This window comes from Rhipicephalus sanguineus, chromosome 11, assembly GCF_013339695.2.
Source record: "Rhipicephalus sanguineus isolate Rsan-2018 chromosome 11, BIME_Rsan_1.4, whole genome shotgun sequence".
NCBI lineage: Eukaryota > Metazoa > Arthropoda > Arachnida > Ixodida > Ixodidae > Rhipicephalus > Rhipicephalus sanguineus.
In genome coordinates, this window is record NC_051186.1 from 71,433,053 (window position 1) to 71,457,627 (window position 24,575).

At 44.9% G+C, this 24,575-nt stretch overlaps 1 protein-coding gene across 1 annotated transcript; it reads left to right on the forward strand.

The window, feature by feature from the left end:
* The first annotated feature begins 3,389 nt into the window (after positions 1 to 3,389).
* On the forward strand, positions 3,390 to 22,653 carry LOC119375136 (cyclin-dependent kinase-like 1). Its single transcript, XM_037645331.1, has 8 exons — positions 3,390 to 3,538; positions 5,844 to 5,916; positions 7,162 to 7,252; positions 12,212 to 12,409; positions 14,200 to 14,282; positions 16,776 to 16,835; positions 19,660 to 19,791; positions 22,368 to 22,653. Exons 1-8 carry the CDS (start codon positions 3,390 to 3,392, stop codon positions 22,539 to 22,541), a joined length of 960 nt encoding a protein of 319 aa, XP_037501259.1. The 3' UTR covers positions 22,542 to 22,653.
* The last annotated feature ends 1,922 nt before the right edge of the window (positions 22,654 to 24,575 follow it).

Below are 24,575 nucleotides of genomic sequence, written 5' to 3' on the forward strand. Positions count from 1 at the left end.
AGATTGAATATTCATAATCGATTTGAAGTAGAAATCTAAAATGATCTCGCCCGGCGTGCACAAAACGCGCCGGAAGCCACCCGAAAAGACCCGTGACAGGTAAGCGACGAAATTTAAATCAATGCGCGCCGAAGAAGAATCTGGTCAGAAAACTCGGCAAGCACTCTGAAATACACACGTAGACAGCTTAACGTTTGCGTGCGATGGGTGGAACTTATTTGTTTCTTTCTTAAACTATGAAGAGGCTCTAAAAAAATCACAGCATATCCGCGGAGTGAATGATGATCAGTGGGCGAAGCTGCGGAGGTTCATCGGTAAACCGTGAATCTTCCGTGAATTCTGCCCAGTACATCATCACCGACGTGAGATCGGGCGCGTTTATACTAAAGGTTCGATGAGTTATGACGACTTGCAGCTCACTTTAATTTTACATGTACGCTGTGAATTTTCATTGTTTAGAAAACCATTGCTTTAGAAAACATCTGGCGTCTTTCGTTAGGCAGCTGGCGTCTTTTCGTTTTGCTTTGAAACATCTGGCGTTCTTTCGCTTTGCTTTTAGAAAACATCTGGCGTCTTTCGTTGGTTTATTTCCTCAATCAACGACATATTGAACAAAATTTTTACTGTTTAATCACGCAAAGGAGAAATTTCACCAGGCACTACCTTGGAGGGTAAACAGTGGCTGCTAATGGGAATGAGAGACAGAAAAGTCGGCTTTTAGCTAACACTTACACTTCTACTTCTACTAACGTTTCCTACTGGAACATGCCAATGGCTGCTAATGGGGAATGAGAGACAGAAGAATTCGGCTTTTAGTTAACGCGCACATTGCGAATTTTTTATTGTTCAACAACGCACAGGAGAAATCTCCCATAGGCACCACCTTGGAGGTCAAGATCAGGTACTAGCATTACGACTGGTTACGCACTACGAGGGACGAACGGGTGCCGCTTTAAGGAGCTTTGCCCCTAAAATGTCACCGTTCGTGATGAAGGGCACGGACATCATCGAGGAGGAACACGCGTTGGCGTCGGAGGTAGAGGAAGTGGTGGCGAAGCTCGACCGTCGGCGAAGATGCAGATGGACGCGCCCGGCTAGTAGGGGTCAACGGCCGGACGCCCTTTCGGCGTTCGCCAGCCGCAGACTGTGCTTGACCCGGGACACGCCGGTATTGCCTAGCCAACGCCAGGCGATGGGAGCCTTGGGTCTGGCCAACGCCAGACGCTTGGAAGAAGGTGGGTTACGCGCCCAGGTGGGAGCCCGCAGCGGCCGTTGCACGAGTACTCCGTCGGCCTCCACTCCCACGCCCTGGACACCTTCTTCATTCCACCAGGTCCCGGCCGCGTTTCCCCGCTATCCCTCCAGCATCCGTGGCTATTCTCTCTGAACTAGCGTGGAGGTTTCCCATTGGTCGAGCTGGTCTTGCCCACGCTCACGTGCTGTATCTCTACATCTTCTTCTTCGGTGATTTTCGCCAACGGTGCTCGTATCCGCAGTTTCTGCCGTCATCCTCCTCGTCTTCGAATGCGCGCCTTGATCACATTCGCGCACTTCACTCATCACACCTGTCTGCAAGGAGAAGTGCCGCAGTGGCTGGCCCTCAGTTTTATGATTCCCAGACAAAGAAAAGGTTGATATTGCGGCTATATTGTGCACAGTTCGAAAGAAACGTATAAGCAGCAAGCACTACACGCAAAAGTTAGGCCATGCGCCGGCACAAGTGACATCACTTGCAGCTTTTAACGAAAACATACGCCCGCGACGCGCCTTCATTGAAATTTCGTCACTCTCTTGTCACGGGTAGTTCCGGTCTGACGTAGCAGAACGGTCGCGCCTCGTGCGTGCCGGGCACGATCAGTTTCGATTTCACCCTTGAAATTCGATGATTAATACCTCGAACTTCGTGCAACTTTTGTGATTTAAAAAAGTGGGTATGCCATGAAGTGGCACGCGCTACAACTTTGTAATATAAATACCTGCGCTCAAGTCAGTAACTAATAAGTTAATTAACGAGTTTTTGTCAATTAGTCGCAACACTGTCATTTTAGTTGGGGCAAAGTATTTCCTCCTCGACATGGAGCTCGCGCACAAATGACAGGAGCCTTACTGTCAGAGGATTTTTACAATAAATGTGCATTATCCAAAAAAACCCTATATATGCCATTGCCTTTCTTATTCATCTAAAAACACTGAAAGCCAAGAATCATGTTCATCAGGGGTGTTAAAGGTGAGTAAACGTTCGTGGACAGAATTTGTGAGCATACACCGGTTGGTAACGTGCTGGTGGATATAAGTTGGGAGAGGAGACATTTTGGGGCCTTTTATTCTGTAGGAAAGCTTTCCTACGAACTAGTTGACCATAGATGCATGCGAAAATAACTATCCCCAAAAATACGATGAAGAATGACCTGCTACAGTGAGCTAGAGTCGCGCCTACGTCCGCCCTGTCTACAGTGCTCATTGTGTTTGCCTTCTGCGCACATAGACGATAGCACAAATTATGGTATTTGTTTTGCAACATGGAATTTTCATAACGACGAGATCACTGCGATGATAAAGAAAAGCAGTTCGGCACGTCACATCGTGATGGAGAGGTATCCACAGATAACGACCATGATTCTGTTGAGTGAATAATCTGACCGACTCTGCCGAACAGGAAGAAACTGAAGTGATTACGCCAACTCCATTGAAAAAAAGAAGAATGTTACTGCAAGCAAGATACGTGATTGAACCGCTATATTACATCCCTGTAGTGGAATTTTCCATGATCGGGCCTCATGTAGGTTCCGAAGACGAGAGGAGCAAAAAATTGAAAATCGGGAAGTCTCCTATCCTGAAGGCCTTCTGGCTCATCCTGAATATACAGCGTATTATTTCCATACGGATGTTTAAATTAGCGTGGTAGCAGGGAAGAAACATACCAAGGCAGGCCAGCAGCAGCTACATCGACCAGAATAACAGAGCTCCCTAACAACGACACAAGATGGTTTTCACCACTTCTTAAACTTCTGTAAAATTGAAAATACAGTGCGATGCAGGTACGAAGATTGCAAAGTAAAATACAGACTTCGCTTCATGAAGTGCAACGTTTCTTGTGCTTGCAATGAAACGATTGCTTCTTTGGTTTTTCACCATGCTTCGGTAACTTACAGAGAAACGTCCTGCACTCAAGATGAGTTAGCAGGTGGACGCGCACTGCAAGTTTAGTGTTGTGTCAAATCAATTAGGGTATGTGCTAACAAAACGTTTCTGGATATTTTACAGCAGGATAGTGTTAATTATAGTGTTGTAATGCACATAGGAAAAGAACAATGGCAGACAATTCATAGCTGGCCGCACCACTCAGGTTTACTTTGCATGCGGAGGATAAAAATTGCTTTTACTGAATTATGCTTTTTTGCTACGTTACGGTGCAGCAATTGAAGCACCCCAACCTTGTGAACTTGATCGAGGTGTTCCGGCGGAAGCGGAAGTTGCACCTAGTGTTCGAATACTGCGAACACACCGTCCTAGACTTCCTGGACAAACATCCAAAAGGGTGAGCTTGCATGCACCTGCTGTGTATGCAGCGAAGGCTACAGTAGTTTTGTTTATTTGTATGTCTGGCAATTTTGTTACACTTACGTGAACGAAATGGGTGCGCTACAACGAACAACGAAAGCGTGTGGGTTAACGATACCGGGCTACAGTATTTATAGGGTACATGACAGTATATCGCGTTATTAATGCACATTGTGCACAATTCTTAGAGGCTTGACTCTCAGAAAACCCCGCAATTTAAGCCTGCAGGGCGTGTACGAAAATCTTAGATCTACGCCGTCACACCGTCAGACCAAGGTTGGGATATCGGCGCTAAATTAAAAGTATGGAATTTCATACTTTATTGTTTTAGAGCGCAACTCTTAGGCGCCCGTTCATGTGTTAGCGGCGTGGCCGTCGGTGGCGTAACCGATAGAAATGAAAAAGTAACTGACAGTCATGAAAAAATAAAAGCCCTCTGCGTGGCAGTCCAGTATTCTACCAAAAAGCCACGCTGTTGTTTGAAGCTCCTTTGCAAAGACAGGCGTACAGGCGTAATGTCGGGCAAGGAATCGCGTTAACCTGTGTAATATAGCCTGGCAGAAGCGTACAATAACAACCGGGCATCACACAATGCTGTGCAACGAGTGTGTGATTTAAAGCTTCTCACCCACTGCAGAGTGCTCAGCTATAATTTTTCATCTTCATCAGCCACATGCAGCATCAACAAAGTGCACATAGCGCCTTACAGATATGTAGGGGGTACCTCGCTTATCCGCGGAAAGACGAATAATGGTGTGGTGGATGCTGTGCTATTTCACAAAAATTATGATTTATGACGTATTCGATACCTTGCATCAAGCCAAAACTTCAGACACAGTTGGCCTTCCCCAACACGAAGCTGCTCTCAGAATTCCCATGAGGCAGTATCATAATCGTCAGTGAATTTTTTTTCTGATGATCAAGCTCTGATCGAGGAAAGAGCGTAGGTGCACGCTGGCTATACGAACGTTCTTGATTGCACTCACAAGGCATGGTGTTCCAATGCATGAGTGGAGCGTTCGGGTTCTGCATGAAATGAACGACACCTTTTTTTCTCTGCACCTGAGAAAATCGTCAAAACAGTCACCGGTAGTTACTGTCACCGGTAGTTTACTGTTACTTGCGGCAAAATTCAGTGCAGCAATCCGTGTACATGGGTCCATAATAACGTAAATAGTAAATGAGGTCCCCTTCCTCGAAATCTGCTCTAGAAGCATGCCCTATAAATGACTAGACATTACACATTCAAAGCAAGAAAAAAACAAATAGATGGTAATCTTCTAGATCATTCGAAAGATCAGCAGTGCAGAAGAATATAATTAACAAAGATACGAAAAAGAAAGGGGATTAAAGCTTAAGTGACGTAACAGACATTACCACTGTTTGATTATTTTACAGTTTTATTCATTTTAGATGTTCAACAACAACCTGTTAATCTTTAAAAAGCCACACAAAACCCTTTTCTTTCTCTGCGTTCGATGTAACCAATTTGATTCATATGTCCCACTTTGATGTTTGGCTATATTTTGACGTAAGGGATATAAAGGACACCTTACAATTTGATGTGGTTCGTTTACATTGTACATACTGTTGAAACACGATTTAACGAAGTAACGATCACGCTCGAACCACTTGTTTGAACTGGAAAGTTCGTGAAATCGAGAAAGAGATTTCTCAGTCCTCAAAATTGTAATGTAGCGACACCCAGAAACCATGGCGGCATTGTATTTGCATCTGACTCACGCCCGCGCGTTTGAAAAGTGCGCGAGAGCGGCCCACGGAGATAGGGTCTCCCATGTCAGCGCTGTGCAGGCCAAGTATACGGTCACGAGAAGCTCTGATAAGCTAGCGTGGTACAAATACGGGGAAAATGAATGCAGTGATTTTGCGCTACCGCGGTTCAGTTCGTTGTTCCGTGCGTGGGCGCGGCGTGCAGCCTCGTCAAAATGAAGCTGGGGTGGTGACAAAGGTGGCGCTATGTTCTAAGTAAAAGTCATCTGCGTCAAAATTAGAAAGACCTTCCCCTTTCTTTGCGCATTTATTTTGGGAAAACATCGTTAAATAAGATTTAGTGCCAAGTTAGCTTCGTGTAATCGGGTTCATGACAATATTGATCGCTATTGGTAGCTGCCGAGGAATGGACATTTCTCGGTTAGACCAGGAACTCCGTAAAGTAAGGTTTCGTTCGATGTAGTTATAACTGTATAGGCCTATATAGTATTTGCCAGTCAAGAACTTTCGCTCGGCCCTCAACGACACACCTTCATAAATTTCTTTTGCAGCGTTCCAGACGCGCTTACGAAGAGGATGATATTCCAGACGCTACAAGCCATCAACTTCTGCCACTCGCATAACGTAGGTGCAGCCGTTTACCGTTCTCGCTGTATTTTGAATATTCGTTGTATGTTATTTTCTCACAAAATGCAAACAAAAGCTCGCATACAGCTTGCCAAATTGAGCGCGTAGTGAAACTTTGAAAGCGCTCGCTACTATAAAGGGGCACCGAAACTGCAACTCAGTCCCACATACGGAAAATATATATAGATCAGTAATGCGCCGTTCACTCTCCCTTGCAGCAAAGAAGGCTTCATATACCTGATACTATAATTGGTGAAAACAACATGGTGGTGTATGCCGCAATGGAATTTATCGTTAATAAGACAGTATTGTCAACATCAAACAAGAAAGGATTTTGTTATATCCCAAAAATGCACCTTTCCTGTAACAACTGTCGGGAATGTGATAATGAGCAGGCACACTTAGGGGATCTTTCTTGGTAGAGAGTTTAAGTTTGTCTTCGAACTTTACATTAGCGTTATACTGGGTTACCATAGCCATAAACGTAAGAGGCCGGATAGGTGGGTTATCTGGCGGCGCTAAGATGAAGCAAGCAAGCACAGAATTGTCAGTGCAGACACCTAGTGCATTCCACTCCTATGGTGGTGTAAATTCTCGGCAGCGGAGTTGCTGCAGGACGCTGACGCGAAAACTTGCCCCGTTGTCTAGTTCCCTCTATCCTCTCTCCTGTAGCTTTCAGTGCGCCCGTTGATGGGGGCAGGGGGGGGGGGGCTCTTCTCTGTCTCTTCTTTGTCCTTCATGTAAGGCATTGGGTCAGGAATAACACGCTTAGCAGACATAGGTACCCCCTCGCCCCAAGAACAAGTCCGCCTATGCAAGGCCCCTTTTAAAACAAGAGTTCTGCCTCGCCTTTTAGTTCTTGGTCATTGCGTGGTGGAAAAAATTGTTGCGCAACAGAACTCCTGCTGGAAAACAAGGCGGTACAAGTGTGTATATGTGCACTGAATTACAACCTGCGCCTAATTTTCAGAAATCACATGTTGGTCGGGCGTAAGCCCTCTTTTTGTGTGCATTGCTTGTTTTCTAGGCACGATGCCGCTTAGCTTCGCTAAAACTGCATCTGCCTGTTGGTGCGAGCCTAATCCTCGGCGATGATTGGCCACCGAGGCAATGGTCACTAAACAAGGGTGAAGGCGGGGAGTGGACAAAAATATAAATTCGTTGGCCTTTTTGCGATAAATGAGTGCCACATATCGTGGGCGTCGATAATTTTCCGGTCGCTTTGCCACGTTTCTTCCGCAGTGCATTCACAGGGACGTCAAGCCAGAGAACATCTTGCTCACCAAGGATGGGATTGTCAAGCTTTGTGACTTTGGCTTTGCTAGGACGCTAAGTGAGTAATTAATTACAACTGGTGAGGATTTGTGCTCGCAACTGATTTTGTTGTGACAATGTATCTTACGGAGGAGCTGTTTTGCTAACCAGCGGGGCATTGAGCAAAGTGTAGACGCACGTATGGTGTACTGCTGGTTTGGAACCTGCTTTTTAAATACGATAAGCTCAGTTCATCAATGGGTGAACAACAGAAAAATGCCACCACGGTGGCTCAGTGGTTACGGTGCTCGGCTGCTGACCAGAAATACGCGGTTTTGGTCCCGCTCGCGGCGCTCGCATTTCGATGGAGGCAAAATGCTAAGAGTCTCGTATACTGTGCGATGTCATTGCATGTTAAAGGACCCCTGGTGGTCGGTATTATACCGAGCGTTTCTCGAGTCGCTCTGGGAAGTTAAACCCCATTAACGAGCTAGCTCAATTATTAACTTGGGTGCGTTGGGTGCTTAATGAAGTAGTTAGTAAACCACATTAAATAACTGGCTCATTAAGCGCCCAACGTGGCGCCTTAGCACGTTTGGTGTTGTGCTGCCAAGCTCGACGTCGTCCAGGCCCCGGCGGCTGCATTCCCATGGGCAGTGATTTCACTCCTGCGCCAACTGCGCCAAAGTGCGCCAAATTGTACTTACTGCGCCATCCTGATAATATCGACGAAAATTGCGCCAAACTGCGCCAAAGTCTCGCGTTTGGGGGCGTCTATCAACGGCAATCGCACCGCCGGCGCGTCAGAACATGTGCAGCTTGATCTTGGGGCTGCCAAAGTCGCAACCACGGACCAAGAATTATTCCGCTGAATAAAGCGCTCGCGCGTGCGTCCCGAATAAGCCGCGATTTCATGCACGGTGCCGACGCAGCTTCTGTTCTGCAAGTCGGCTCGATAGCAAAACGCACTCTTCGCAGAGGCTCGTGACGTCTAGGCCTATGCGTAGCGAGAAAGTGCGACGGCGATTCATCGACGGACGTCGTCTGTTCCAGAAACGCTGCTGAGAGCTCGTTTCAAGCGTCGCACGGCACGCAAGGAAAGCATGTTCAGTAATAACTACATGCGTGCCGCTAAAAATGTCTGTCACTTCTGTTTCTCGACATCGCGAGATGAAACTGGGATCGCTAGCAATAGATATATGGGAACAATATCGAATTTTCCTTGCTTCGCGTTTACGGGAAGAGCACCGCGAACGGTGGGAACGCATTGACACTTTTCCTCGGTATACTTTATCCATGGATCTTCATCAGAAGAGCCTTTTCGTAATTCCTTCTACCAGCACAAATCCGAGTTTGTAATCACTCTGGCGGTAAATACCCCCTAAAAGGGCCTTGCCCTTTCGAGCGCACGTGCTAGGGTTCCAATTCAAATTTTTACTTGCTTTTTTTAAAAATGTCATCTCATTAGTAAAAGCATATCTCCTGGTCGGAGCAGCCGCAAATGCGCAGCTGTCAGTAGCGGGCCCGTCGCTGACGGCCCACAGTGAAGCGGCTACGCCATGTTACACGTCCGCCCCTCGCTTTCGAGGGTGAATAGCTGACGGTTAAAAATACTCAGTTATGAATGCGATACCAACAAATTGTATTGTTAAACGAGGTAAGGCTAGCTGCTAACTCTTTTGAATCCGATCTCGCGTAACTCAACAAAACGCGGGTTTAAGGGAATATGGCCGCTCCAGGAAGCGAAGCGTTTTCGTGCTCTGAGTTCTCTAAACGCGAAAAAAGCGTTGAGAGCACAGCAAGTTTACGAACCGTCTCCTGATGCCTCGAGATAGCGCGCGCGCAAGCGACTGTGCCCTTCGAACGATGCGGTCCCCTCCCCCCTCCGCTCCCCTGGCGTCCCTTCGTGCTCCTTACGAAAGACGGGCAGGGTGTTTCCTCTCTGTTTGATGAGCAATCGACGGAAGGCCCGCACGCTGGAAGATGTTATCTCATGCGCTCTCCGTGCGACGGAGAGAGACGGCCGGCTATTTTAATCTCCGCTTCAGCCGCGTTCGTCGCCAGCGCTCGCGAGCTTTTTTTTGTTACCCGCGGCTAGAATGCGCGTGGTGATGTTAATAATTTGGACTTCATACGGAAAATTACGGCAACGGCGACGGCAAAAATCCGCCGAGAGTGTCCATATCATTGCTATCACAATAAAAATTAAAAAGAATATTGAGGAACCATTTCACTCTGTGAAGTGGATGATAAGCGAAGCTGTTTCCCGCATGGCACATAGGTGACATGGTGGAGGACAGTTTGGTATGTAAGGCCAGTTTGTTAACGGCCAGGCTGTTGACGTTCAATCCGCAACATTAATGCGAAAGCCTTAGATGCTTTATGAAACACGAAAATTGACCGTCGGCGGCGTCAATCGATTGATTCAAAAAATAATCATCATGTGATGGCATCATCATCACGTCATAAATCGTCAAACCTTGTGACGTCATCATGGCGTCATATGTCGTGACGTCACGTGATGACGTCATCACATGAAATCGTCGCTTTACACTGCTTCCGTGATCGGTGCACCGATCATGGAGATAACGCAAAACCAGGTGAGGTGCAGAAAGCTTGTAGAGAGGGAGGGGGAGGATCTACCCGTCGATCGATAAGAACCTGGCTTTCGCCTTGGGGTTGTCTTAGGGGGAATGCATCAGGGACAGTGTGGCTCTTTGGCATTGAGGTACTGCTGTACATCACGGCGTTTGTCTAACCATGGTCTGCTGATAACCACATAGGTGTATTTAGTGTTATTTCATAAAGTACAATTTTCTTGACCGTTATTCTGTTTATTTGCTAGTGTCGCAAATAATAGCCGAAGATGGTTAATCCAGAACACTCAACTACATGAGCCATTATTTTTTCATTAGCGAGTGAGTATGGAGTTCTCCTGGAGATGATTTTTTTCCATGAGATTTGCAATGAAATCGAAATATTTCTAGCCTTCATAAGAGCCCATAATAATATTCAGGGGCTTGAATGTTAATGCAATATGCTTCTGTAGTGCACTCCAGGATGTAAAATTTGCTGCTCCAGAGTGCTCACAGATGCAAAATTGTCTGCTCCAAAGTGCTCCAAGATGAAAATTTTTGCTGCTCCATAGTGCTCGAAAACGGAAATTTTGCTGCTCCAGAAATTGCTCCAAATCAGAAGTCCTCGGTAGCATCACTGCATGGGTGTGCGATGTAAGAATACCCGTGCACTTAGATACAGACTGATGTTAAGGAAACCCAAGTGCTTAAAATTCAATTTCAATTGAAGTAAACTTATTTCGACATCACAAGAAACGTTGCAGTAGTCACAACAGTGACGCCGAGGGGCGAAAGCAAAAAGCCATTAAGGCTTGACAAAGGCTTTCGCCCCATTTAAGACCTAGCAACCGCAGCATGAAATCATTAGTCATTGTACAATATCAAAACATGTAATTGAGCATTATGCCGATTTGCGTTCTAAAACACGCGTAGGGAAATGTTTATAGAAAGTAACGGTATAGATGATTTCTTTAAGGAACTGTTTAACGTTAGTCGCAGTAAACAGCTAATCATTTGGAGACCACAGTTATTACGCGTTTAAGGAATTTTCCAGTCATCACTGGCTCTAGTGTTATAGGGACAGGTATAAATTAAGGAAGGGAATCTCGAGGGCTCGCTTCTTTGTTTGACAGAACCATAATAGAACCTTACCAGGTATAGGGTATTAAACGCGCTAAAGCAGTAAGAAACTAATCATGTTTCTATCAGCAAGTACGACATCACTTCACTCAAATCTAATTGTAAGTGTCAGGCAAGTGCTTAAATATAAATGCACATATATACCCCACAAAGTGGACGGGAGAATGACCGCCGCCGTAGCTCAGTGGTAGAGCATGGGACGCGTTATTCGAACGTCGCAGGTTCGGTCCCTGCCGGCGGCATGTTATCTTTTCGTCCACTTTACTTTCTTCAGATTTATATCCTGATTACTACAAAGAACATACCCTATAATTATCTTGACATTATTGTCTGTTAGTTCTCATTAATATTGTGTTCAACAAAGAAAAACGATCCCTTAAACGTCATCCATCTTTCCTATTTTGATTATATGTGTTATATGTGTAGGGAATCAATCTCCTTGCATCCTTTTAAGCAACGTGCAATGCTGTCGTATTCGTCTCTTGCTCGCGAGACCATCTCTATAAAGTTATTTTCAGCAGCCACTCCATTGTTTGTCTGAAACTCATTACCGCGGATGTCTTAAGTGGTTGACAACCAATTTTCGTGGTACCTGTGTTCTTTAGCGCAACTGAACGCTTACCGGTCGTAGTGTCTAATCAGGGAGCGGTAACGCGAGGAAAATTCCGTGAAACATTCTTCATTGCAAGTTCATTATCTGCAGGGCCGACGATGTCGTACACACTGCAAGCAGTGGTAGGTGAGCGCGGTAGCGGTTCATCTTCGTACGCTGGGGCTCGCCGAGCATGCGTTCACGCCATGCTCATGCGCCGAGATTTGACATGGCTGCACTTGTTGCCGCGAAGCCAGCACCGCTTCTCAGCGTCCACTTCTTTTACCTCGTAATAAGCATGAAATAAAGCGGGGGTCCCTTATATACAGACTGTAATTTTAGGCCAGAATTCTGGTGCGCCGGAATAATATGTACAGCGGTTCGAACGACTGATTCACGCAGTACTGAAGCATGACGCCAGGCGATGCGACGTGCCGAATTTTTGTGGCTTTTAAACGCAATTAACAAAAAAAAAAACTAGTCCAATTCAAAACGCGAAAGGAACGCTCGATTCCGTCCCCATAATTCACACTCTTTCCAATTTCACCACTATCTTGTGACAAGTTGTGGATGGTTGTCACTCTCTCTAAAGGTGATAACTCAGCGAAGAGATGTTTATATTTTCCTTTCAACATGAACAGGGAGCGATAGTTTTACTTCTGAATCTGACAGATTTTAGCTGTACCATTTAATGTGTCTTAGATGAGTATTTCTCATTGGCCCGATGAAGGTCCAGGAGAGAACTACACGGATTACGTCGCCACCCGCTGGTACCGGGCGCCCGAGCTGCTGGTGGGCGACACCCAGTACGGCCCGCCTGTCGACGTCTGGGCTGTGGGCTGCGTCGCCGCCGAGCTGATGCGTGGCGAGGCGTTGTGGCCCGGAAAGTCGGACGTCGACCAGCTGTACCTCATCCGCAGGACACTTGGTGAGAGTAAATACTACGGCTGTTTAGGATGTCCTGTAAAAAGTAGTAGTTGTTTGTTCAAGCCTGGTAGGTTTGTGTTGATTTATTACCATGTCTATGAGGGAAAGCAGTGTATAATACAGCCGGTCCTTCCAAGGTATAGGAAAAGTGACGTTGCCCTTGTCTCGATATTACGTGGAAGGAAACGCGCGTACACGAGGGACGTGGTATACGTCTACAAGGATTAATTCGAACTAGATAAACGTTTTATTATCAAATAAAGCTTCATGTGTGCAACTAGTAAACTGAATATGATGAAATTTTATTTATTTCTTTTTTGTAGAACATTGGCACGCACTGAGTGGACTCATAGCCCTCGGCTGATGTGGGTCTGAAAATAATGTTTTGTTCCAATGGCACTTCGGTAAAGGGAAACAGAAAGTGACGTCCGTTGCGCAACAAGGTCTTAGTTATACGCGCACAAAAAATAATGTCATCGGCGTAAAAGCCTGAACAAAGTGCCCAAGAATAGAAAAATAAATGAAATAGAACATCTTGCTGTTTATTAAAAAATCTGCTTGCAGCACTCAAAATACGTTGATGTAAAATCGGGTGTGGCAGTGCAAAACAAATATTATTTCCATAGAACTAATGTGTCTGTTGATGTGGCATCATTCGTTTTTACGCGAGTGGTCAGCTTTAGATCGTACATATGCGCCTTGTAGAGTATGGGAACGGCTAGTTTGGAAAGTGGGAACACCACTCAGTATCAAGAACGGTCAACAGCCCTGTAGGTGTTGCACTGCTCTCTTGGTTATGGCCAGCTCTGTGGCTGCTAATACGGTGCGTTTTTTGCAATATTAAAACCGAAACCAACGAGAACCTAGACACAGTGAACACACAAAAACTCCTAGTCAGGCATAATTCGCAGCGGCCAACTAAAAGCGCGTCCATAAGTAGTTGGCGAGTTAGCACTTCACGCAAGACATTATTTTAGAGATGTTAAGCAACCAAGGTATGCCGACGTCTAATAATCTTTGAAATCATCGCTTTATCATTAAAATTCACTTAACAGAGTAAGCCTCATTACGTAAGGACTGGAACATGCGTCACTTCTTTGTTCTCTAAGATTCGAACGATGGACGCTAAGCGGAATGTGGTGATCTGTGCTTATATTTAGGTGGAGGTGACATATTCGAACATGCGAAATATTTTAATATGTAGCAGCTGTTCAGCAGGAAGGAGAGTCGGCAATTCTCGCAGATTCCTGCTTTGTAAACCTGAGATTCATAAGCAGCGCCACCCTTGAATCATTTTGTCACACGCGTCGTTTGTTTATACCAGTGATAACGGTCATTACTGAAATTACTGCGGTTATGGCTCACTTTCCACTATACCATGACGCTGCTAATTGGCCAACTGAATGGGGACGATAGCGTTGGATACGAATATGAATCAGAGGCCGCCGTGTGGGAGCCAAAACGTGAGTAAATATTTTTCACCTTGGTCGGCGTCCCTCACTGTTCTCACCTATGCATCAAATGTGCACGTCAATGCTTACTGCGAGACCGTTGCACCTTGAGACCTTGAAGAAAATGGGCCCAATGAAACAGTATACTTTGAAATGGCGAGCGGTCGTTTACAGGGAATGTCCCTGGAGCCAATATTTCGACACATATAGTTGTCTGATTCTAGGTAATGACTGGGACATTCGCTGTTGAACGATTTCTCATCACTTCAAGCGTCCATCTTCCCGCTGACTTCTTTTCTGTCTTGTCTATATTTTCAATGTCGTTTTCAATTTTTCGCAGGCGAGCTCATACCCAGGCACTTGCAGATCTTCAAAACCAACGACTTTTTCGCGGGGGTCAGCATTCCGGACCCGGATGTAGTCGTAAGCCGATATTTCTTTTATAACGATAACACAATAGAAGACGCGTTGTCTGCATGTTTCGGCAATGAATACGTCTTGTTACGGGTCTATCAATACTTTAGGGCGAAAAGGGCCTGAATAATTTGGATTTGTGTAATAGTTGGTCTTTAATGAGCATCAGAAAGTATCAAAACAAGGACACCCTTCTGGGAAACGTTCGCGTGTGGCATAAATTCTACGCACATCGGAGGTGAAAATCATTGTTCTTAAATACAGGCTTCCAAAGAATGCAGAGCTATCGTTTGAAACAAACTGAGTAAATTATTGGGCTTTTGTTTTAACCAAGGGTAATATTTTTCAGGACACACGCGTCACAAAACTGCCACACAGGTTGGACATTCCACCGATCGCATTTTCCTCATTGCATTCGAGGATACAAATAACAAAAAGAGGAACAGCCTGTGCTGTTCCCGCCTGCTACTACCCGCCTGCTACCGCGGCCGAAGGATCGACCCCCGAGGGAACAACACCAGGGCGTAGTTTACAGGGCGCCGTCTTCGCAATGCCCAGCTAGCTACATAGGCGAGAGCAAGTGCTTCCGAGAAAGAATGCGCCAACATAAGAACGACGTCAGGAAGATGGAAATGCAAAGCAGCGCTCTTGCAGAGCACTGTGAAAAGCACGACCATAAGATCGACTTCGACGGCGCTTCTGTTCTGGAAACAGAAAGGAATCTGGGAAGGAGGCTCTTGCTCGAGTCGTGGCACATTCAAAACACGCCGGCAAATGTGAACAGGTCCCTGGGAACGATGCCCTCGGTTTACATTCACGGCCTTCAAACCTTAGGGAAAGGGAAATCCGGAGCCGCGCTGGAACAAGTCGGGGAGAAGCTTCCATAACCAGACCAGTCAACCCCTGAGGAAGGGACCGAATCGGTCCCGAAACGTCGGGCTCTGTTAAACTTGGCTGGAGCCATATCAACCTCCTGAAATGAAATGACATTACGCGTGAATATAGTTCTAAATACTGGCCATTATTGCTGGATGCTTCAGAGAGAGTGAAAAGGAAAAGTTTACCACTCAAAACACGACACGAAGTGATATACGAGCGGCGGTGTGCACGTCATTTAGCAAATTAGAAGGTTGTTGCAACTCACCAGCGACAGACCGATCAGGGCGATGAAGTTGAGGATGACACATAGTGTAAAGAACACTTAAGAGCACGTCAGAAAAGTCGGCGATTAAGTGACAGAAGCCTGATCTAGCTAGTGAAAATAAGCATTCAATAACAAGAAAGTTGAGGTCCGACCTTTGCTTTCAAGAAGACATAGAGGCGATAAAACGCAGTACCCTGAGTTCAAGCTCGCAGCCAGGAATATTTTTTGGCAGGCGGGGGGGCTCCGGCTACGGGTCTGAATGAGGCAACTTGGGAAAATTACAAGCGTCTTGAAGTGGTGAGCAATCGTTGAACAGAGAATGTCGCCGGAGCCAATGTTTCGACAAGTGCTACCTTGACGAATACAAGTCCAATTGTAGAGGCCTTGACTACATCGACATTCTCTGATCAACGATTTCTCATCAATTGAAGCCTTCATTTTTCCCTGCTCTTTTGTTGCGTTTTGAGGACATTTTTAACTGATGCCAGTTCATGCAAGCAGCCGTAGTAATAACTTTATTGGCAGTGACTAGGCCACGTCGTTTTAACTTTTAGTAGCATATGAGGCGTAACAGAGGCAGTAGTTATGTTACATATTTAGTGTCACTATTCCATCGTTCAGAGCTTTAAAAAGAACAAGAATACTACGCTTGTATAACTCTAGGGGGTTGAACTAACCAATGCGCTGAATAGACGGAAGTAACCTTAGATCTATGCATTTGTCATGCATCAAGACTATTTGTGATTATGTCCGTATTTTCGACAAATATAATATAATGGACACATTTAGTTGTCCCAGTGTAGTGGAACGACTTCATGTGTAGTTCGAAAAATACGAATTTTTGTGTTTTTCTTAAATCGTATATATATAAATCAGTTTCTCCTAAGATCTCAATAAAAGAAAAAGTGCATGTGGTACGAAATGTGCAGATGAAATTTTGTACCGCATCCTGTGGGTCACCCATAAGGTGTTGTTTTGGTACTTTGCTGTGGCGTTCTCCTGGACGTGGTTAAATATATATAAATGAGTTGAATTTTATACATGGATCTTATTTCCTCCAAATATATGAAGCGTGGCTCACGTAGTTCGTTCAAGCCACCAAGAACTTTGTAGGCAGCCACTACAACAAACTTCTAGTGCCGTTCTATTGATTTTGTACGAATGTATGTTTAGCAGTAGGGTGCGAAGTTTGATGCCTTGGTTACCCACATTTCGCAAACTGGGGGCAAGCTGACGATAGGCATCAAAGCATTCAAAGCGCTGAATGCTAATGTATTTTGCCATAATGCATGGGCATGAACCATGTTCTATTCTATTGTACATATTCCTTATTTCAGTGTTTTTACGCATTCTTGCAGGAGTCCCTACAATCTGCAATACCAGCCGCCGTAGACACTTTCGGTATCGATTTCTTGAAGGTGAGTTGTGATGAATGGTCGCCTCAAGAGGCTATCTTGCAATTTTGTCATACGGCAGCTTCCTCATTGAAATTCGCCATTGCCGTCAAAGGGGAACTTCCAGAATTACTTTCTTTCTTAAAGCAAACAATCTAATGATGAAATTTGCCTTATAAGAACTGCTTATTTGCTTTCGATTGAGGCATAAAGCTCATTTTTAATTTGAGCACCACGTGGTGTAAACTGCCTCTCAATGTGGACCAAACCGATGATTTACGCAAATTCGTGATTTTTTTGTCTCGTAAAATTGAGAAAGCTCAGTGGTCTGAAAATAATTTTAACGCAAAATATGCCTTCCTTAAAAGCGTGCGAATGCGAGCCAGTTGGTACGTATCCATAGCTAAAAGCAGCGCGAAGTAGGTACGGACAAGACTGCACACAGGACTAGCGCTGACTGCCAACTGCCCGGTTTATTGTGTAAACAGGCAAAGATACATTAAAAAGAAACACACGGGGAAGGGGAAGTTATCATAGCCTCTAGCAGGGGATGCGCCCAAAGTCACAATATATTTGTCAAAAGAGATTAGTTACGGAAATAGCAACACTCCTTGTCTGTTAAATTAATCGAGAGCGCGCCAACACATGCAGCATCTTTACACTTCATCGCGAAAGCTTCAAACACTTCCCGTGCAGTCTCGTCTTTGTATGTGCGCCGGACACGGGTCTCCTGAAAACGTCGTAGTCGGCGACACTGCGTACAGTGGTTGGTCAGGTTGCTGCCGCTTATTACCTTTCGGTTGTTGGCGTGTTCGCGCAGATGGTTATTCAAGCAACGGCCCGTGTGGCCATATAGAAACTGCCTCATGATGTCGCGATCTCGTGCACTACTTCACACCTGCGTGGGACATATTTCTTCGAGTGCTTTTTCACGCAGGAAACGGCTGGCAACAAGTGGCAGCAATTTAGCCATCCACAGTACAAGGTGGGGCTGCCTACCACGGTTTCAATAGACTCGGGTCCTGCGCATATACAAAGACCAGACTGCACGTGAAGTGTTTGAAGCTTTTTCAATGAAGTGTAAAGATGCTGCATGTGTTGGCGCGCTCTCGATTAGTTTAACAGACAAGGAGTGTTGCTATTTCCGTGACTAATCTATTTGGACTAAACAACATTGTGCCGCTGGATGTATGCGCGGCTACAAGCTTTGATAGCTTCCCCTCCCCATGTGTGCCATTTCAATATGTATTTGCGTGTTTTGACAATAAACCAAGCAGTTAGCAGTCAGCGCTAGTCCTGCGTGCATCTTGTCTGTGTTTAATTCGCGCTGCTTTTTAACTATGGATATGCCTTCCGTATAGTAAGTGTTCATCACTCAAGTATTCATACATAGTGCAATATTACAAGGAAAGAAATGCAAGCATCGAACATTTTGGTGAGATTTCTTGAGCCGTGTATGGCAGAGAAACGGCGGTAATATTATTGATATTCGAACACCTTACACAAAAGCCTGGGCTTAATATGTAAAGCAAATTTGACATTGAAACGAGGAAGGATAACCTCGGAATACATTTCGTGACAAAAAACACTCATAAGACACCCCGCGAAATTCGGAAGGCTTCCGCATGACCAATTTTTTTTTTCACCGAAACAATGCAGTTATTCACTGTTTTCAGTGTCACAAATCACCACTATTTTTTTTTAGCATACATTTGAGATGGTCACCGAAATGACTGGGTCGTTTCGCGACGCATGACCCATTGCTGTTTTGCATGCCGCGGTAGCACATGGGTTTCTTTTGTCGACGGATACTCGGCTATGTCATCTAGCGGGGTTCTGTTGTTAAAGAAGCACAGACGATCGATATTGTCGGGAGTTCCTCCGCAACGGCCTCTCTCATAGCTTCATAAACTCTCCAACGAACCATTCAATTTCCATGCATCTGGTACTTCTTAATTGCGTCTCCTCTTATCATAGTATACCTGCCACGGGTCACTGAGCGGTGGAGTAAACCATGCAAGTCATAAAATTGTTTGCCATCCTGTCAATAAACTATTGCTTGCATTCCTACGATGGGATCGTAATTGTCAACCTTTATTACGCCACACCTACCGGCGGCTTAGAAGAAGACACAGTGAGCTTAAATCGCGCATTTCCGCCCTGTATAGGAAAAGAAGGCGATACCGGGCCAGGGGCGACGCCAGTACAAAACTATGTCAGGAAGCCTTTCTGGCCTCCTCTCCGGGCCAACCACGTGGGCATTCAACTATTGTCGTAGTCACCTATTTTTTCGCTCCGTGCGGGTAGATTTGTTCGGACAGACTCACTAAATAACGCTATATGATAAATGGAACTCACCAACGTTCTACTTAGGGTATATTCTGCCAATTTCGCATTTAAGCAACGCGGCGCCCCTGCGCCAACCGGAGCGCTTTGTCGATGATGCCGATAGCTTACTGCCCTCAGAGAACGGATGGGAGAATAAGATGCAGTAAATTGCCATGAACTGATGCTCTACGCTCAGTGATTGCAAAAAATACAGGAACAATAGCAGTCGTGTGTCACTTTGTGTGCCGTCGGTTTTTGTTTTTCTCTGCTGCTAAGAACGTCAGCAATTTTTCTGCACATATAAAGAGGACATCTGTAGTGCGGGAAGTCATAAAATTGTTCGCCATCCTGTTAATAAACCATTGCTTGCACTCCAACGATCGGATGTATTGCATTGCAAGAATTTAATGTTTCGAGAAACAGTACGAACATTTCCGAAATTCACTAAGTGGTTGTTAGAGCTAGCGCAATGCTACTCGGAAATTTGGAAAAGCTCATTAAGAGCTTGTCGGCCTTGCAGAAATGTCTTGACAAGGACCCTGCCAAACGATGGACGTGCGAGCAATTGCTGAAGCACCCGTACCTCGCCGACTGCAAAGCTTCGGAGGTGGATGTCGAGGACAACGTTCGAATACGAAGAGAAAAGTCGAGGGTACGTAGCTCTGAGTTGTACTGTCTAGAAACATTACTTATTCAAAATATTTTTCAGACTACTGAAAATTGAACAGGGTATACATGGGAATTAAGGGGACTAGGTTATTACAAACACAGATCATTCAACAAAGTTTTTGAATACCACTACTATTCTCCGACTAAGAAATTTGGGCACAGAGGCTGTTTCCTAGTATTCGCAGATACCTTGGAAGTCATTGGCTTATGTGCCGTTGAGTGCCTTTATTGCGACCATGGGCAACCTTCGGCTATATCATATCGGTGTCTTTTCAATGGAGGTTTCATCCGTGGAGATGGGAAACTATATCATATCGGTGTCTTTTCAATGGAGGTTTCATCCGTGGAGATGGGAAACATCACTGGGGAGAGGTTGTGACTGTATGGTGGCAGGGAAAGTGTAGTTATCGCTTTTCCCGTCAAGAACTCACCGACAAGTAACGGGTGCCATGTAGTATTGCTTCGGCACAGCGCTCAAGATATTGCGGCCCCTTAGTGCACACGCATGAAGTGCTGTTTCAGTCGCCAGAACATTTCGAAGTGAAAACCTTCTTTTACCACTGCCTTGGAGGAAAAATACATTGTAGATGGCTTAATTGCGATAATTGAACACGGTCGACATGCTTTTCACTTCAGTATTTTACAACTAAGGCTCGTCCGGACGGAGATTCAGCTGCATAGGTATGCCACAAAGAACTTACTGCGTCGTTTTTGCTGGATCGCACCTAATTTCATCTGTATTGACAGGTTACTGTTAGGACCTTCTCCCGCGAAATTACTGCGTCGCTGCTGACTGACTCCAACGAATTGGCAGATCTCAATTTCAAACAGTGAATCAGGATTCGAAGTTATTGGCACGTGTATTGTGGACACATTGCACATCTTAAGATCTTGAATTTCAGTTAATTTCATTTCGTTAATTACACCTTAAGAACTGAAGCTATTACAAAACATGGGGCATAAGCAGGTTTCTAAACAGTGCAATAAAAGTAATTCGGAAGAAATCAAATAAGAGAAAGAGGACAAGGAAATGTAGCATCGGGTAGTATGCAAGGACAAGCTAACAACGCACTACGGTAGGTGCACATGGTTTGAGGAAGTGGCGGGTTAGTTCTTTGCGAAATTTTTCTCGACCTGAGCAGCAAGCAATGCCGTTAGGCAGCGTCTTACACAAGGTTATTGTGCGTGGGAAGTAGCATTTATTCACTTCCGATGTACGACCATACGACGCAATGTACGACGCAATATGGCGTGTCATAAGTGTACAATCGCACCAAGCGTAGCACCCGTGAATCGAGTAGCGAGTGTGTGTTGTAAACATTTCCACGCATTTATAATGGGCTCAGCCATCGTTTCCCATTATCATCATCACCCGGCTGCAGCATAAAAAAAGTGTGCAGCTACATAGGTGCACGTGCAGCCATACAGACGCGTAGTGGGTACTTCGCTAAAGTCTGTACACCTTTACAAATGCAGACAAAGGTGTTCGTATGAGGCGTTCAAGGAGTCAATTTAATGCAAAACATACGTAACTGCTCGTCGCGGCTCATTTGTCCTACATTAACTGGCTCAGTTTAAATATGGATACATACCAACTTGCCCAGTTATCTGTCTTACTGTCCTACATTAACTTCCAACGGCTTTCGCCGTTGGAAGTTTGTAACACCTGCCGAATTGTTTTCTTCCATTGTTTGTATATGTGGTATGCGAGCGCAAATTGTGGGAACATGTTACTGAACTGAACTGAACTGAACTTTATTTGGTCCTGAGAAGAGCGAGTCACCCTATGCTAAATACTACAAATCGTGTGCACTCCAGGAACTAGCCCGAGAATGCTGCTTTGAAATTAAATTTGTTGGCTTAGAGCATTTCTCATTTATGTACTGGATAGCTGCTACCCTACAACTGTACTAAAGCTGGAATGTTGCCTTCACTTATCGGTAGCATTTCTAAGTGAAATTTTATGTTTTACCTGCTAATATTGGCAGTGATGTCACCGTGCTGCCTGCGACGCAGCCTTGAGAGGGTCTGCATAAAGGGTCAGTCGTGTGGCCGGCCCTTCGCTTGTTGCAGGCAAGCAGGTGGCGTTTCTTTTAGAGATTATATAAAAAAATAGACGTGGGAAGGTGATTTTTTATTCTGTTTCAGCAAACGTGCAAGTAGACACTGACAAACATACATATTTGATAATCATGTGTTCTTTCATTGTTTAGTCTACTCGGCTACATTTTCGATACATATGACCTCAGACGCTCTAAATAGTAGATATCGTTCTGTCTGTGACCCTCTCGAATCGAAGGCCTGGCTTCGACTGCGACAAAACATCTTGTTCATCAGACTGATAGCGTTTCTCAATAGATTTTATTGCCATCATTTTTTCTGCACAGAAATACTACACCAGGCATTGGTTGAACGGCTGCTTGAATGACAGTACTAATACTGCCGCTCTTTTTTTCCCTCTCGCTCTTGCGAGTACTGGCGTACGGTGAACATTTTCGATGATGCTATGTATTGTCATCGGTGAAGTTCGAATTCTCTGCACAATGATTTGCTTTTCAGAACGGTGCTCAACACCAGTCCTTATTTCCACACCTTCCTGGACACTCCGGCAGTGGCTACCCGACGCCAGACATCCGGGCATCGCACTTGCACTCCCGACATTCGCAACCGCTGCAGAGTCAGCAGTCGCAGCAGTCATCTTCTCGCAAGTTCGACCACTTGCCAAACATCTGACGCCTAGGCCCCGGGACACTCTACCACTCGGTCCCAAAGTCCTTCACCGGATGGTCCTGGAAGTAGTCCCGAGGCTGAGGCTGGCACAATTTCTGTAATGATGTGCGCTGTCCGTGCTGAATACCGTGATGACCTCGACGCTGTGATTTGCAAGAGTTGTCGTATGTCCAGGAAGTGTGAGACTGTGTGGCCCGTGGTTTAACAAGAGGACGTGTGTTTTAAGGCTATGTTGAATTGATGCTGCAGACGGCCGTTTTCGTGATTTGCTTTCGTTCGCACAGTAAGATGAGAAACGACCATTCCTATCTGTGTGCCTCAGTGCTCTCCCAAATAAAAGTCCCCAAATGTTCTTTTGGAGAAATGGAAGACAGCCACCTCATCCTTTATGTCGCCCGTAATGGTTGAAGCAATGGGCAATTTTCGAACAATACGTGTCTGGTACATTGCTATTTCAAAAAGTGTACGCAAATTCTTAAGACATGCATGTGAAACTGCTTTATGCGCGCATATGTAGCAGTTATATTCTGATACCATGTGAGGAACGGCTGGAAGAAGTTATGCGATCATATACTGTTCCAGTATAAATTCTATTAACAAAATAGATGCCAGCAAACACGTTTTTAAAATTGTAAATAGATATTAGTTTACCATTTTTGTGCTACCCTTTAGTCACACATTAGATGTTGCACAGAAAGTATGTCTGATATCACTTCCAGAATACTGCACTACATTCGCTTGATATAAGGCAGAATGCCAACAACCACAACACCTGACGATCATACACAACCAAAAATATGCTCTTATTAAATAACATTTGTTGAAAGTGGTAAATATGGAATACGAGAAAAAACGCTAGTTCCTCATAGGGCAAACGCTGTGCTCTATTGATCAATCGAATATAAAAATTCGTTAATTTAAATGGAGGGCTTAACATTAACCGTCGAACACATTGTTGTAAAACTTTTAAGGATTAGTTTTAGTCTGGATGCACCGCTCGCTAGTCTGTATCCCCCAAAAAATCAAAGTGTTGTGCAAAAAGGCATTCGACTTCTGCTAAACACGATCAGCTACGTGCACTACGACTTTTACGTGTAAATTTTACGAGGCAGATTCACCACATTTGTTGGCACACTTGATGCGACAAAGCACGCAACAGTGGCGACACAGGCCTGTGCGAAAGTGCCGCAACTCATGAAAACATAGAAGTAGCTGTATAAGAGCAAAATATGGGGTTTGATCTTGGATTGCCTTATTTTAGTAAGGAATTATTGTTCATCACAATAACCGTATAAGATGCAGAATGAAACAAGGGCCCTGGAATAAACCGTGCACGTTATGTGACGCAGGCATCTTTAATATTAGGAATATTTAGCGTCGAAGCAACACAAGGACAAATAAGGGCGGAGACGACACTGTACTAATATTCATTGGCCGCTATATCCAGCGGACGGGCCTTAGGGATTTTGATAGAACAAGTTACTTTTCATTTCAAATGTGGCGCTGAAAAGTGCCTTCCATCTGCTACTGAATGAATGTTTACTTGGATGGGCGTAAACCAATGTGCATTTTCTACAGGAGTATATGGAGACCTCTGCTATTGCATTATTTGGTTCGACGACAAAGGATTCCTGTTCTGGCGATTAAGGACGCCGTTTTTATGTCTGTGTATGCTTCTCTTCTCATACCTGATATTTAGTAGTCTTAATGTACAGTGATTGTGTGCCATGCCGGGGAATCAATGTTGATGAGAATGCTAGCGTATAGTTCTAATAATTACTGAATGTGGAATACAGGTGTAGTCAAATAATGTCATTTTACTTCATAGAATGTGAATGAAAAATGTGTCAAGAGAAATAAAATGAACCTTCGAAATAACGTAAACAGGTCCGCGTGCATGTTTCGCGAAAAGAATGTGGAAAAAAAAAGTATTGCGACGACATTGCACGTGGAGAATCTCTACGGATAACCGTCCTTAAAAGGGGGGAAGGGGGTACTATACGTTAAACGCTCTTGTTTTAAAAGCTTTTTTTGAAA

What these genes read in the sequence shown, in the direction of transcription:
- LOC119375136 (XM_037645331.1), top strand. Translation starts at nt 3,390, where the DNA reads ATGCTTTTTTGCTACGTTACGGTGCAGCAATTGAAGCACCCCAACCTT. An exon ending in CCTCATCCGCAGGACACTTG is followed by an intron (nt 12,410 to 14,199) that starts GTGAGAGTAAAT and finishes AATTTTTCGCAG; the next exon opens with GCGAGCTCATACCCAGGCAC. An exon ending in TCGGTATCGATTTCTTGAAG is followed by an intron (nt 16,836 to 19,659) that starts GTGAGTTGTGAT and finishes TCGGCCTTGCAG; the next exon opens with AAATGTCTTGACAAGGACCC.